Source organism: Haliotis cracherodii, unplaced genomic scaffold (assembly GCF_022045235.1).
Source record: "Haliotis cracherodii isolate W230 unplaced genomic scaffold, xgHalCrac1.p SCAF_6, whole genome shotgun sequence".
NCBI lineage: Eukaryota > Metazoa > Mollusca > Gastropoda > Lepetellida > Haliotidae > Haliotis > Haliotis cracherodii.
Genome location: NW_027266319.1, coordinates 61,458,436 through 61,472,551, shown reverse-complemented (window position 1 = coordinate 61,472,551; position 14,116 = coordinate 61,458,436). Strand labels below are relative to the sequence as shown.

Below are 14,116 nucleotides of genomic sequence, written 5' to 3'. Positions count from 1 at the left end.
ACAATATACGGCTTTTCCATTGGACGAGAGGTTCACATGACCGTGAAATTGACGTTCATAAGTGTATGACGGACTGCTTCCACATTCCTGGGGAAACCCCTGGGAATTCCCTAGCACGAAAACACACATAAGCGTTCTTTCTGATCGTTTAGAACCTTTATTCTTGGTCTCAGCGTTTCAGTATACATTGAGAAATGTCAGAGAGCGTGACTGCATGATTGTTCACGAATATCCTGCTAATGAACAAACGATGAAATGCACATCTAAACTATCGTAGTGTCGACTCGATCCGTGCCAAGGCTGACATTGACCGTCTCCATCAATCTATGAATTTACCTTGGTGTCTGTTTGACGCATCTTTATTCACCTTTCAATGATCGGCCAGTCGATCAATGATGACGTACACATGTAACAGGCACACGTTCATTAACAACTTCGGAAATCTCTCCCGTCACGTTTATAGTGTCTGCCATTTTGACGTCTTGTACTTGATGTAAATGTATAAGATGTTTCTGAAGAGCAAGTTGTGCATCCGTACGCCCATGTCACCTCTCTTTTTGAGGAACTATTTTACTCCTCGAAATAGCTGGTTGTTGCATGGCTGTCAGTGTAAACATGAAGTCACACGTATGTAAATGAAATTGTGTTTAGATCTTGGCCTACATCCTTTGAGGTAAGAAATTGTGATGAAAAAATTATAAGAATTGACTTTCACTTTGTGTGAGTTCATTGGAGTATGAACCTTCATAGAGTGAGGGCCAAACATTGTATGAACGTCGTCGCAAGCTCCGACGTTCATACAGTTTGGCCCTCACTCTATGAAGGTTCATACTCCAATGAACTCACACAAAGTGAAAGTCAATTCTTAAATGTCCACAGGCAGTGTTAGAACTCAACTCAAAAGCTTTCCTAGGCTGGGTAAAGATAAAATGCTGGGGAAATTTGAACTAGGCCTAAGAATTTGTACTAGCCCCAGGCTAGCGGGATAGTGTTTGAGTTGGCAAGTTCTAAGCCATCTTCCCAGGCGAGCATGTCCACTAGCCTATATCAAAGCCTAGTTTCTAGCCTTGCCACATCAAGGCCACTTTTCTTGGCTTTACGCCCCACGGCGCCATTTCATGTAGATAATTTCATGGCGCCATTTCATGTAGTTGTGCCCCTTGTTATGAAAACGCGATATCCAATCAGATCGCTGTTCTTATCTAGTCGATCAGTAAACGAAAACATTCGCGTTTTCATTCCTGACACAAAAACATTCGCAATCGTTGTGGGAAAAAGGCGTGTCAACAAAGACAGGCAGATACATGCGACAGTCTAATCATATTTAGCACAGGAAAGTGGGCTTGATGTGGCAAGGGTGGAAACAAGACTTGATAAAAATGCTTGTGGACGCTCTTGCCTTGGGAAGATGGTTCTAACCCTGAGAGGCATAGTTTGAAGAAAGTCACTTGCCTAAGGAGACACGACAAGGTTTACTTGTGCTTCAGAGTGGGTCAGGACTGAAGCCCTAGAAACTCTCAGGGGTCAAGCTGCTAAAATTGAGTAGCCTTGAACCATCTACGAGTTTCATTGACAAAACAAAAGTTTAAAAGGTTCATATTTTATACCATGATAAGTACATTGTGATGAATTGTGTAGACATGACTGAATCGGGAACATATGTACACTGTACAAGATTTACAAAAAATACAATTGGGTTTCCAAGGTTAATCTTGTTCATTGTATCGAGCGAAGAAGGTTTTCTTGACGGCATCTTTGTACGAGTCTCCAACTTCTGAGATAACATTGGAACCACTCAGTCCTAGACCTGTGTTCTGAACCCGACGTTTTGCCTGAAGAAAGAAACTTGTCGTGTAAGATCAAATATCGCATTCATGAACACGTAACAGGACGCTTTTTGTAACTACATTCCTCACCAGTTTTTGGGGTTGTCAACCTGGTTACTTTAGTAAATACAATAGTCTTCTCCTTAATAGAACTATTTCTGTGGAATTCCCAGTAAGTTCTGTTTTAATTTCCACTTCACGGAGGAAGAGAGCTTCCACTTACATCATACATTTGATTTGATGAACTGTTTCTTAATCAGCAGTTGATGCATTTGACTTTAGGATTTAAACATCAAACAACAAACTTCATCCACATAACATTATTAGATATTGACTGAAATGTTAACAAAAATAACCAAGGTAGTCCTTATGACAAAGGTTCTAGATGTCCTTTTAAGACAAGACAACAGAGGCAGACAAGGAACAAGAAGAAACATGTCAATCCCACCAGTTACACACACAGTCTGACCTGAATGGGGTCGACAATGCCCTGGGATTTCTTGCCAAGCCCCATGCCCTCTGACCATCCCATCTTCTGCATGAGTTTATTGCCGATGTTTTCACCGCCAAGCCCTGCCTTGGTTGGCTCTTCGTAACTGTAACAACCAACACCACCTTTGACTGCAGGACTGGCAGAGATTCCATCACCAACAAACATTTCACCCATAGCTTACTCTCCGACATCGTCACCCATCAACATGAGAGGACTCCGATGCTCCATCGTATAGTGTATTGTGTAAAGTTTTGGATACATATTAAAGCTTGCCTCCTGGACAATTCTGGTGTGATGAACTTACACTGCAGGTGCCTGATAACGGTTTCTGGGTTCAGGTGGTTGAGGAGCACCGTATTTCTGACGTCTCTCCTTTGCTCTGTCTCGATACTGAAACAAGTAAAGGAGTTCGATTAGCAGAAGGGCACATCTGGTCAAAACGTGTTTACCACAACAGTGGCTAAGACCCACGCCGTAAACAGGGCAGAATAATTTGTGACAATGGATAGTATTTCACCTGTATTGGTATTTTTATTCTCATTTGGAAGGCCTATTCAAAATTAGTGGTACTGGTATTCATCTTAAGATTTGTTTGTTTAATTCTTGTTCAACGCCGCACTCAGCAATATCCCAGCTATATGAAGGAGGTCTGTAAATAATGGAGTCTGGACCAGACAATCCAGTGATTGACATCATGAGCATCGATCCATGCAATTGGGATGAGATTACATGTATCAACCAAGTCAACCTGACCACCCGATCCCTTTAGTCGCCTCTTCCGACAAGTGGTGACTGTCACACCAGAGCAACACAATCATTATAAGGTATAAAGAACAAGCTCCATTTATTTTCATTAATGGTGCCAAATCCATGCAGATATTAAGGACATATTTTTCTAACAAACAGTAAATTTGCCAAATCCTTATCATGATATTTAAAATAAGTTCTGCAAACAACCCCAAAACACATTGGCACAAAATCCATACAGCAGTTGTGGAGATAATTCACTAACAACATGTGTTTGTATAGACACAGCATAACACCTATGTACCCGAAGTGTGGTTGTGGCTGGGTGGGGGTGAGTGGGTAACGAGCAAATAATCAAAATATTCCAGGAGACATGTCTTTTGTTGTTGGGGAAAGAGACCAAAGCTCTAGAAACTCTCAGGAGTCAAGCTGCGGAATGCAGCCCTCCTCCAACTTCTCTCTAAGACCAACGTTCCTTTAGTTCACCTTACTTGTGACCTATGGGCTACACACAGGACCACATGCCACGTAGAGTGTTTAGCCTATAACACTATTTTCTTACCTCTTTCTTTTCTTCACTTCCCCCTTTACTTCTTTGTAGAGATTCTAGATTTTGCTGCAACAGAAAATGTATGAAGCACATAATTTAGTTGTATGACGTTTAGGGTACATCTTTTTTGATCTACAGTGAAATAGTGTTAACTCGATAACGACATAATCCTGACTTTTGTTGAAGATGATGTCAGGTGATCCTGGCAGGCTTCTAAGCTGCAGTATCTTATCTTGCCACTCTGTTTCAAACTACGAATAATGCAACACACACCTAATGATCCCAAAGAATGTTTATCTAACAAGTTATCCAATATTGCATTTGACATGAATAATCTATCACTGTATTCAGCATTATGTCATGAAGCATGTATTTCAAACATATATTCCTTACAAATACTTCAAATTCCTATAAGAAAATATAATTCAAATAAATAATTCATATATGTACATCTATAACAAAATATATTCCTAAAAATACTTTTGATATTCCTACAGTCACGACATTGAAGTTGATTCCTCAAACATATTCCCAAAGAGTCCAGCTCTCACCTTGTGCAAGTCTGAGAACTGTATGTGTTTTGTCAGGATCTCCTTTGACTGGAACTGTCTCTTGCACAACAAACAGGCCAGTTTGCCCCAGTCCACCAACTTTGTCTCGTCTAGACGTCCCGAAGACATTGCAGCACCCTGACTGTCGTCATCCTCCTCCTCGTCACTGTCTCCGCCATACGATGCCACCAGGCCGGGCTTGCTCCCTGGGGGAGGTATAGCCACCTTCACACCACCACCCAGCTGTGGAGGAGGAAATTAGTGTACAGTGTTAGAAATTAAGGCTTACAGTCATGGGGTTTTAATTACAAGGTAAAAAGTGAGCAGGGGTCATTAATATCACCGACTGTGACTCCGACATATTTCAAAACATGAAAAAGCGATATTTTCACAATATCTTATTTGATCTACGGTGAAATAGTGTCAACTCGTTAACGACATAATCCTGACATTTGTTTAAGATGACGTCAGGTGATCGGATCTTCACGGGTCACATGCTGTTTGAATAAGACAAGTTCTACATAAGAATGTGTTGATGTCTTACCAAAGGTGGCGGTGGCATCAACTTCTTGTCCTCCCCCTTCTGCAAAGATGGAGGAGTATTAGCAAAATGCAAATTACAATGAGTAGATGCACTGAAATGTCTTGATTACTGAAACCTTTTGTCTTGTCCTAAAAATGTTTTCTCCATACAAGGCTCATATGCAAATATATATATTTCAACACGATACACCTGTTTCACCAGATACACAACATAAAGAATATTTATGGGATCTTCAAGAACGTACAGTTTTCTCCAGGATAGCAAATCCTGCATCTGCTGTGGCGGACTCTCGCTCTTCCTTCCTCATGCCGCCGATGCCTCCAGTGTTGATGGTGATCTTCCTCGTCCCCTCCTTCATCATCTCCTTCTGGGCATTCAGAGACTTGGCCCATTTCTCCATGTCCTGAACAGCCACAGACATAAAGCATCAAATCTTTACCACACATAAAACTACTTGCCACATATTGAGTTCCATTTTTGAAAATTTAAGGGGCATTTGCTGCTGTGGTATTTGGTTCTAGGGACCCCCTAAATCTGTAACTTTTAACTTTAGGATAATGCCAAGTTCAATTTCAAAAACACGGAGTGTATGAGTTTTGTCCTATTCTTAGTATATTTATCGTCCTCACTTACATTGTAAACGTCAGTTATTCCTCAACTCTTGACTTTTGTCAATAGTCTTACTAGCTACTGACAATTCTACACAGTGCCCTCACCAGTCTAGCGGCACAAGAACATTACAGTATATTCTGCATGAGGTAAACCGGAAGTTTACATATCATATCAGCATCTAAATATATAACTTCCTGATGACTGCTTACATTAAATGGTACTACATTCCTGATGACTAATCACTGCCAAAATACAATGCAATGAGCATGAATCTCAACAGAAACAATGTAAAACAGTCACAATCATTGTTGAACAATAAAATACACTGCCGTATAACAATATACACAATCCAGTCAAATCGGGAAAGTAAATCGTAACTAATGGAAATTACATATTAACCCCTCCCCCAACATATTTACCATTGGCATCTCAGATTGTTGAAATGATTCCTTAATCATGGTGTTAATGAAAGAAATGTGCATAAAGATGGAATAAAATAATCATTTACTTTTTCCTGAAAAGTGAGAAACTTTACTTTACATTTCGAAGAAAGAGCATGACTTGTTGATCACTTTGGTATTCATTGTATTGGAACTGTATCTGACAAGGTCTAATCCCCAGTAAAGTGAAGAGAGGAGGGAGGTTCAGAGACAAGCAGACAGGACCACTGATCTTATCTTAATTCTACTGGCCTTATGAAATACTTAACCTGAAACACATATCTGCCCCAACTGTGATATGATATGACGAGACCCCTAGAAAGCCTGAATTCTACTCGCCATAAGGATACCTGTAACACTAGATGAACTGCCTCCTATTAGTGGGCTTGTGTCAAGTTACTACCTGGACATGTTTCCATGCCGAAACATCTACTAGCCCCATTTGTGATAAGATATGACGAGACCCTGAGAAAGCCTGAAATTCTACTGGCCATAAGGATACCTGTAACACTAGACAAACTGCCTCCCATTAGTGGGCTTGTGTCAAGTTACTACCTTGACATGTTTCCATGCTGAAACATCTACTAGCCCCATTAGTGATAAGATATAACAAGACCCCTAGAATTCTACTGGCCATAAGGATACCTTTAACACTAGACAAACTGCCTCCCATTAGTGGGCTTGTGTCAAGTTGGTACCTTGACATGTTTCCATGCTGAAACATCCACTAGCCCCATTAGTGATAAGATATGACAAGACCCCGAGAAAGCCTGAATTCTACTGGCCATAAGGATACCTGTAACACTAGACAAAATGCCTTTTATTAGTGGGCTTGTGTCAAGTTGCATCCTTGACATGTTTCCATGCTGAAACATCCACTAGCCCCATTAGTGATAAGATATGACGAGACCCCGAGAAAGCCTGAATTCTACTGGCCATAAGGATGCCTTTAACACTAGATGAACTGCTTCCTGTTAGTGGGCTTGTGTCAAGTTGCAACCTTGACATGTTTCCAAGCTGAAACATCTACTAGCCCCATTAGTGATAAGATATGACGAGACCCCGAGAAAGCCTGAAATTCTACTCGCCATAAGGATACCTGTACACTAGATGAACTGCCTCCCATTAGTGGGCTTGTGTCAAGTTGCAACCTTGACATGTTTCCAAGCTGAAACATCTACTAGCCCCATTAGTGATAAGATATGACGAGACCCCGAGAAAGCCTGAATTCTACTGGCCATAAGGATACCTGTAACACTAGATGAACTGCCTCCCATTAGTGGGCTTGTGTCAAGTTGCAACCTGACATCCATGACATGTTTCCAAGCTGCCACAGGGTCCATCCCAGCAAGTAAATATGGTACTTCTTGCTTACCTTTGCTATTTTCTTGGCTATCTTGACCTTTTCCTTCTTGTCTTTCTTATCCTTCTTGTCTTCAACTCCATCAAAACTGAGCTCTGTTTGTGAGGGTGCAGGAAGATATGTGGACTTCTCCGCATCCCAGTACATGAACTGTTGGGTCTGAGGGTTGTAGAAATACTGCAATGGAGAGACATCATCAAGTGTGAGTTAGTCCGTCAGTACTCCAGTAACATCACAGCCAGGGAACTGTGCCAAACTTAGTACACAAGACAAAACAAAATTATACTATGCTTGGGTAGCTGATGACAAGCTGAAAACCAAACCGAACCCCAATTTAGCATATAGCAACGTGCATGTACGTGTGTGTGTTTGTGTGGCTGCTTGTACTAGTCTGGATTGATGCCGATTTATAGTGCTAGCTCACTGAGATACCATGCCACAGTTTAACATGAATACCCCACTCAGACACAGTATACTGACTCCGAGCCGACCAGTCCTTGTTTTAGCCCCTTAATGCCAAGCACCAGGGTAACAACAAGTACCATCTTTTAACGTCTTTTGGTATGACGTGGCCGGGGATCGAACTCCGAACCTTCCGCTCTCTGTTCGGACGCTCTACCTCTAGACCACGGAGGCGGTCTGACTATATAAGAGGATGAAGGTATGACAAGATAATCTCTCTCACAGTTTCATCTGAGAGTACATCAAGACCAGCTTAGCATGAAGATCACCCTGGATGCCAAGCTGAGGCCCATCTCAGAAGCTTGACCACCGTCGCTGCTAGGTGAATATATTATTATCACTGACTTTTGCAGTCACTACTCTATTTTTGTATTTGATCTGACCACTGCCATCATATTACATATTGCCACTGAATATTGTCCTAACACTCTATTGTGTACTGTCATTGTCATTTGTAAACCTAATGAATTTTGTAGTATATTTGTTGAATGTACACCATTTGTTGGTTGTTGGTTGGTTATACACCAAGTTCTTTTAGGTGCAGATTTCTGGGTTAACATATTGTTTTAATTTGGAAATTGACACGTAAGACCATATCTGAAACCAGTGTGTATACCAAATATGCAGCAACTATCATCATGGACTTCCCAAAGGAACCACTAATCTCTGCGTCAAATATGTGGATTCCGATGTAAGTGAAACCCTGTATGAGTACATATTGTTTTATTTTCCATGTATCGTGAGTCAAATCAAACACCCTTCATGTTCATCTAGCCAGTAAAGCTTAAACTCGACTTTGTGCACTGGGGCATAAATCATATGCACGCACGCACACCACCAGCATCGAAACCTCGACAAGCCATTCAAAAAGACTATGCGTCTCCAAGCACCTGTGAGGCTGGTTGCAGAAACAAAAGATTTCCAAATGGTTATAACATTATCAGGTGCTGAATCCCGGAAACCATGATGACTGAAGCAGGTCAATAGAATGTTTGTAGTCGAGCAAAAGTCTTTTTCATAAACATATTTAATAATTCTTTTCAGTAACAACTTGTTGTAACATCCAGTCATATCAACTTTGACCCTTTCAACACACAATCATCTCGATCACAGTTAAAATAAATGTTTCATACATTTTCTTTCACTTCTTGGCAGATATCATTATTAATAAAATAGCATCAAATAGCACTCTATATTGAGACATCTAATCAAGTCATATAAATCAGAACTGTCACCTCTACCAGTGCAAATGTTACAGTTTCATTGCAGCCTCATCCATGTCATGTCACTAATGTTCATGACCAAAACTAAACATGTGAACTCAACAACCAGTGATCTACGGACTGATCTGATAATCAGAAACAGTGTCTGCTTTCTTAATCCATGCATCTCTGAACTCACAAGTTTGACATCTCTGCTAGTATTCCTTATAAGTCAGTTTGATATGTTAATGGTGATACCATGGCATCTGTCAGTTATCTACTCCTTTTTTTCTAGTTCCATGAGCTGTCTTGATGCCTTTTCATTTGCCTGCTCAAGAAGAATTAGGTATTCATCCGTCCAGGACAAAAAACATGTCAGTTCTTTCTCTGTCCTCCCCATTCTTGGAAGCTGTATTGATGGATGAGCAACCTCAATGATCCTTGGACGTTTAGGTGCTCGGCTTTTTCTGCTACCTTTTGGCTCACCACTGGAGTGATCATCTTCAGTGGCTGCTAACGCTTTCCCAGCTTCCTTCACCTTACAGCTTCGTCTTGACTGCCTGGACGTTTGTCCAATCAAAACAGTCCTTTTCTTAGTCCCCTTCTCCTTGGAACCAATGCTTCGTTGACTGCTAGATTTAGTGACATCATTTTTTATTACTGCTGTTTTCTGATCTGCCCTGAGACCAATGCTTGGTTGGCTGCTAGGCGGAGTGACAATCTTTGTTAATACACCTGTTTTCAGCTTCTTCTTTCCCTTTGAATCAACACTTGGCATCCTGCATGGCTGCCGACCAAGTAACACAGATATATTCCGACTTTCTGTTGGCTGCTTATATGACTGTTGACCAACTAAAACAGACATTTCCTGATTTCCTGTTATCTTCGGATCAATGATTAATGCACTATTATCTTCCTTCTCCAAGGAACTGGTGACAACACAAGCACCCTTTGTGACAGACAAAACACTTGATCTGTTCGCTGACTTTGTGGCACTGCTTGAGGAACATGCCTCACTTTTAGTCAAATCGCTTTCAGCTTCTTTAACATGTGCAGAAATGACGTCTGTAATATCAGTCTTTTCAAACTTGTCCAAACCTAACATTTCTTGAGTGAAAGGACCTGGATCTATGAACTGTTTGTTTGGGATCCTTTGAGTTTCTAAACACATACCATCAACAATATATTGTGTGTAATTGTGCTCTTTTATCATATGTAGTTTGAGAACATTTTGATCAAGTACAATCTCCATGCAATCAGGGCAATTATACATTAATTTTTTAAAGGTGTGTATATCATTCCAATGATCCCTATAAGCCTTCTGTGTAGTGACATCATAGTTGCAGTTTGGTACTGGGCACTTTTCCATTTCCAAAATTGACTGTATCCGTAGGTGAATAGAAGACTCGTTAGAAACTGCTTCAGTCTCCGGCAAACTTCTCCCTGTCATCTCCGAAGTTCCAGCAACAGTGCTACTCTGGGCAGTCTTAAATTGCCTAGCATCAGTAACTACATTTTCAGACACACTTGCTTTTGAAGCATCCTCGTCACGGTTTGAGGGATGCTTGTCAATGACACTTGAAGTTTTCTCAGTTGCAGCCGTCTCTCTCCTAGATTCTAAACCCAACATCTCCAGAGTATAAGAACCTGGATTCATGAATATATTGTTTGGAACTTGGTGCATTGTTAGGTCCATGGTGTCTAGTTGTTTTATTTTATACTCGTGCTGCTCTGTCATGTGTTGCTTGATAACATGTCGATTATTATAAGTACTGCTGCACTGTGAACACTTGTACACTTGATGCATTTCCTGATGTTTCTCAACCCAGTGTCTCCTGAAGGCATCCTGACTTGTGATAGCATAGACACATTTTTGTACTGGGCAAATTCCCCGTTTTCTAAAGGAATGCCACACAACATTAGACAAGGTTTGAGTTCCTTGTTGATTTGCTGGTGGAGTTGCTTCTTGAGTTCCTGGTTGAGGTGTTGGTTGAGGTGCTTGTTGAGTTGCTGGTTGAGTTGCTGGTTGAGTTGCTGGTTGAGGATTTGCTTGAGGTGCTTGTTCAGTTTCTGGTTGGGTTGCTTCTTGAGTTTCTTGCTGAGTTGGTCGTTGAGTTACTGGTCGAGTCGCCAGTCGAGTCGGTTGTTGAGTTGCTGGTTGAGTTGGTTGTTGAGTTGCTGGTCGAGTTGGTTGCTGAGTTGCTGGTCGAGTTGGTTGTTGAGTTGCTGGTCGAGTTGGTTGTTGAGTTGCTGGTCGAGTTGGTTTTTGAGTTGCTGGTCGAGTTGGTTTTTGAGTTGCTGGTCGATTTGCTGATTTGGTTGTTGAAACCTTAGGTTTGTTTCTCATTACATGTTTGACTGGTTGTGGTGGAATATAAACAGTGTTCACTTGGATTAAATTGGGGTTGCTGTGCTTCTTCCGCTTTGTTTGTCCTGTAAATACTGGTGTGCTTTCAACCATGGCTGGTGCTTTTCCTTTTTCCCCGGCATCACCTTTCACTTGGGTCTCAGGAGCTTGTACCTGCAACACAAAGAGAAGACACTTTAGTGAGCTGGAAAATGAGGGTGTGTGCTCATTAAGTGAAGGATTCTAATGACATTGACCATACAACTCACTGAAGTTGACCTACAGGCACGAGTCCTATATCAATGCAGAGGATCAAAGAGAACATTGGTAGAAACATTTGCACATGAGATAGCAGTACTTCAGGGAGGTAAGTAAATCATGCAAGAAAGGTACAGCCACACCCATTTGGAATTTAGGGCAACAATGAAAATGTTCAGTCCTGAGTGGGTGAACATTGAGTGAGTGAGTTGGGTTTAACGCCGCTTTTAACAGTATTCCAGTTATATCGCGGGGTGTCAGCTTAATGTGGGAGGAAAGACCGAAGTGATGCAGGTCTCAGACGTTTACCACTTCGATGAAACCCACGAGCACGGGTATGGTTGCTGACAAACCTAGAAACATAATCGGGGCGAACCGGGTTTCGAACCCACAATCAGAGGTTTCTGATGTGCCCAAGGGACGCAACTCTGCACAGCGAATCGCGGCGCCTTAGACGGCTGGACCACCCGTGCCCCCAGGGTGAACATTGCTTATAGTCAGTCAGCAGAATTCCAGCTATTATATAAATCTGCGTGAGGAAGACCAGCGACTGTAGCAACAAGAAACAATCAATTTAACAATAATAAGCCAATAGCCAAGACACCTCACAGCACATACTGGGGTCGATTTGACTGCTGGCCCACTTGCCCGTGGCCAGTTAAAATTACAAAGGACTTGCTGAAATGTAAAGTAAATGGCCCGTCTGGCTTGTCAAAATTTCACACCTACTCGTGTATGTTTAATGTTTTTAATTGGATCGTCTCAGAAGGATGACAACTGGCTGACATTTTGTAATGGTGTGTACAACGACTACTTTATCTGCTTATATATTGCAATGAAATAAGGCAAATGGAAGCCAAAAATTAATCTTAAGAGTGGAGGGAAAAACGGTTTTGGCATGAGGAATTCTAAAATTTTCAGAGCACTGCTAGCTGGCTACATGACCTCAGGTACGGCCACTTCGTGGCCTCTACCATGTAGTTGTAGTTTGGTTGATGGGTTGGTTGGTTGTTTAACGCTGCACTAAGCAATATTCCAGCTATATGACAGCGGTCTGAAAATAATCCAGTCTGGACCAGACAATCCAGTGATTGATATCATGAGCAACGATCCACGCAATTGGGATCGATGACATGTATCAACCAAGTCAGCGAGCCTGACCACCCGATCCCGTTAGCCGCCTTGTACGACATGCATAGTCGCCTTTTACTGTCAGTAACATTTGAAAGGAGCAAGCCCTGCTGGCTACACACAAATTTGTTGTTAAATCTACCCCTGCACATAGGCTGAGCGAGTTAAAATTTAACGTCTCATCGCCAATATTTCACCTATATAGCAATCCTGCCACATGTACCAAACATGCCTATGTCCCTACTACTGCTTCACATACCTTCACTGGCTGAGGACACACTGTATTTCCAGGATCTACATAGGCCTTGTTCTCCTTAGTCTCAGATTTCGACAGTTTCAGCAGCAGATCATGTTGCTCCCCCTTGATCCCGTGGACTTTACAGATGTGTGCTGTGAAAGCATGTTTGAAAGGGTAGGCCTTTTTGGATCGCTGAAACTGACACTTGGGGTGGGGACAGCTGTATGTAGTGATGGTGGGATTGTGGACACTGAACCAATGGTCCCTCAGTTCTACCCACACAAGTTCAACACTGCAGCTGCTTACTGGGCAGGGTACCTGCAAGAAACAAAGCTGTTCATTGTACTCCCTCATTAAACATTAAACACCGATCAAGGCCTCAAAGTTTAATTTTTCACAAAGAAGCCGTAGGGCTCCAAGTATTTTTTCCAGGTAGCCAGTGGTCAAATCAAGAAGTCAAGCCAATATTGTAGGTAGAAAAAGGCATTTCAAATTATCTTTTATCAAATAACTATTATAACATGCACAAGTCATAACACTAGTCTATCGAATGAGCGAAAATACTAATTAACGTACATTAATATATATGTATTTCTATTCATTGTCGATTATGAGGTATTATACGCGAGTACAATTATCAGCAGACATGTTTTCCACAATCAGCTGTTATTTTTGTGTCTTCAAACGCAAAGCAATAGAATTTAGTCGCCACAAGATATTTTTCAAGGTAGTCATTTGGGTACCTCTGAATTTTGGACAGTAGACATATTGAAATTTAAGTCGAATTGGCCGTTTTAGTCACAACTTTGAGGCCTGTGATCTTTGATGATGTTAGTACTTCCTTGTCTGTTCCAGGTACCACAAAAGCTATAGGGCAAAGGGAATAGAATAGCATCTATCTTTAATAGAGTTGTAAAAGATTTAACAATCACCAAAAATAAACAAATTCTCATCATGCTCATAGGAATATGGTTTTATGCCGCTTTTAGCAATATTCCAGCAATATCACGGCGGGGGACACCAGAAATGGGCTTCACACATTGTACCCATGTCGGGAATCGAACCCGGGTCTTCGGCGTGACGAGCGAACGCTTTAACCACTAGGCTACCCGACCGCCCCCATAGGAATCTGTGAATAATTTCATTACACTCTCTTGAGCTATTAAAATATTTCAGTTCTATCTACTTCTAGTTCCAATGGCTTTGTTATGAAACACCAAGACGCAAGTCATTGTACATACCTGCCATGTTCTTTCTTCAATCATTATCTTCCACACTTCCGCTTCTGAACCCGGTCATAAAAGTCACAAAATGACATCGTATTTCATCTGTTTCTGACCGAATACCTCGTC

The 14,116-nt window shown here is 41.5% G+C and overlaps 2 protein-coding genes across 2 annotated transcripts in view; both read right to left on the bottom strand.

The window, feature by feature from the left end:
- Positions 1 to 1,598: 1,598 nt before the first annotated feature.
- Positions 1,599 to 14,116, bottom strand: part of LOC139446816 (RNA-binding protein 5-like) — a 33,620-nt gene continuing 21,102 nt past the window's right edge. Inside the window, exons 16-23 of the mRNA XM_071228150.1 lie at positions 7,139 to 7,303; positions 4,956 to 5,114; positions 4,712 to 4,750; positions 4,168 to 4,410; positions 3,629 to 3,682; positions 2,624 to 2,709; positions 2,296 to 2,422; positions 1,599 to 1,832 (exon numbers count right to left, since the gene is read on the bottom strand). Coding sequence (XP_071084251.1) covers positions 1,707 to 1,832; positions 2,296 to 2,422; positions 2,624 to 2,709; positions 3,629 to 3,682; positions 4,168 to 4,410; positions 4,712 to 4,750; positions 4,956 to 5,114; positions 7,139 to 7,303 — 999 coding nt within the window. The 3' untranslated portion in view covers positions 1,599 to 1,706. The remainder of the gene's footprint in view (positions 1,833 to 2,295; positions 2,423 to 2,623; positions 2,710 to 3,628; positions 3,683 to 4,167; positions 4,411 to 4,711; positions 4,751 to 4,955; positions 5,115 to 7,138; positions 7,304 to 14,116) is intronic.
- On the bottom strand, positions 7,713 to 13,635 carry LOC139446815 (uncharacterized). The gene is made up of 3 exons (XM_071228149.1): positions 13,508 to 13,635; positions 12,786 to 13,082; positions 7,713 to 11,311 (listed from the first exon to the last, which is right to left on the bottom strand). The coding sequence occupies exons 1-3, from the start codon at positions 13,529 to 13,531 to the stop codon at positions 9,068 to 9,070; spliced, it is 2,565 nt and encodes an 854-aa protein (XP_071084250.1). The 5' UTR covers positions 13,532 to 13,635; the 3' UTR covers positions 7,713 to 9,067.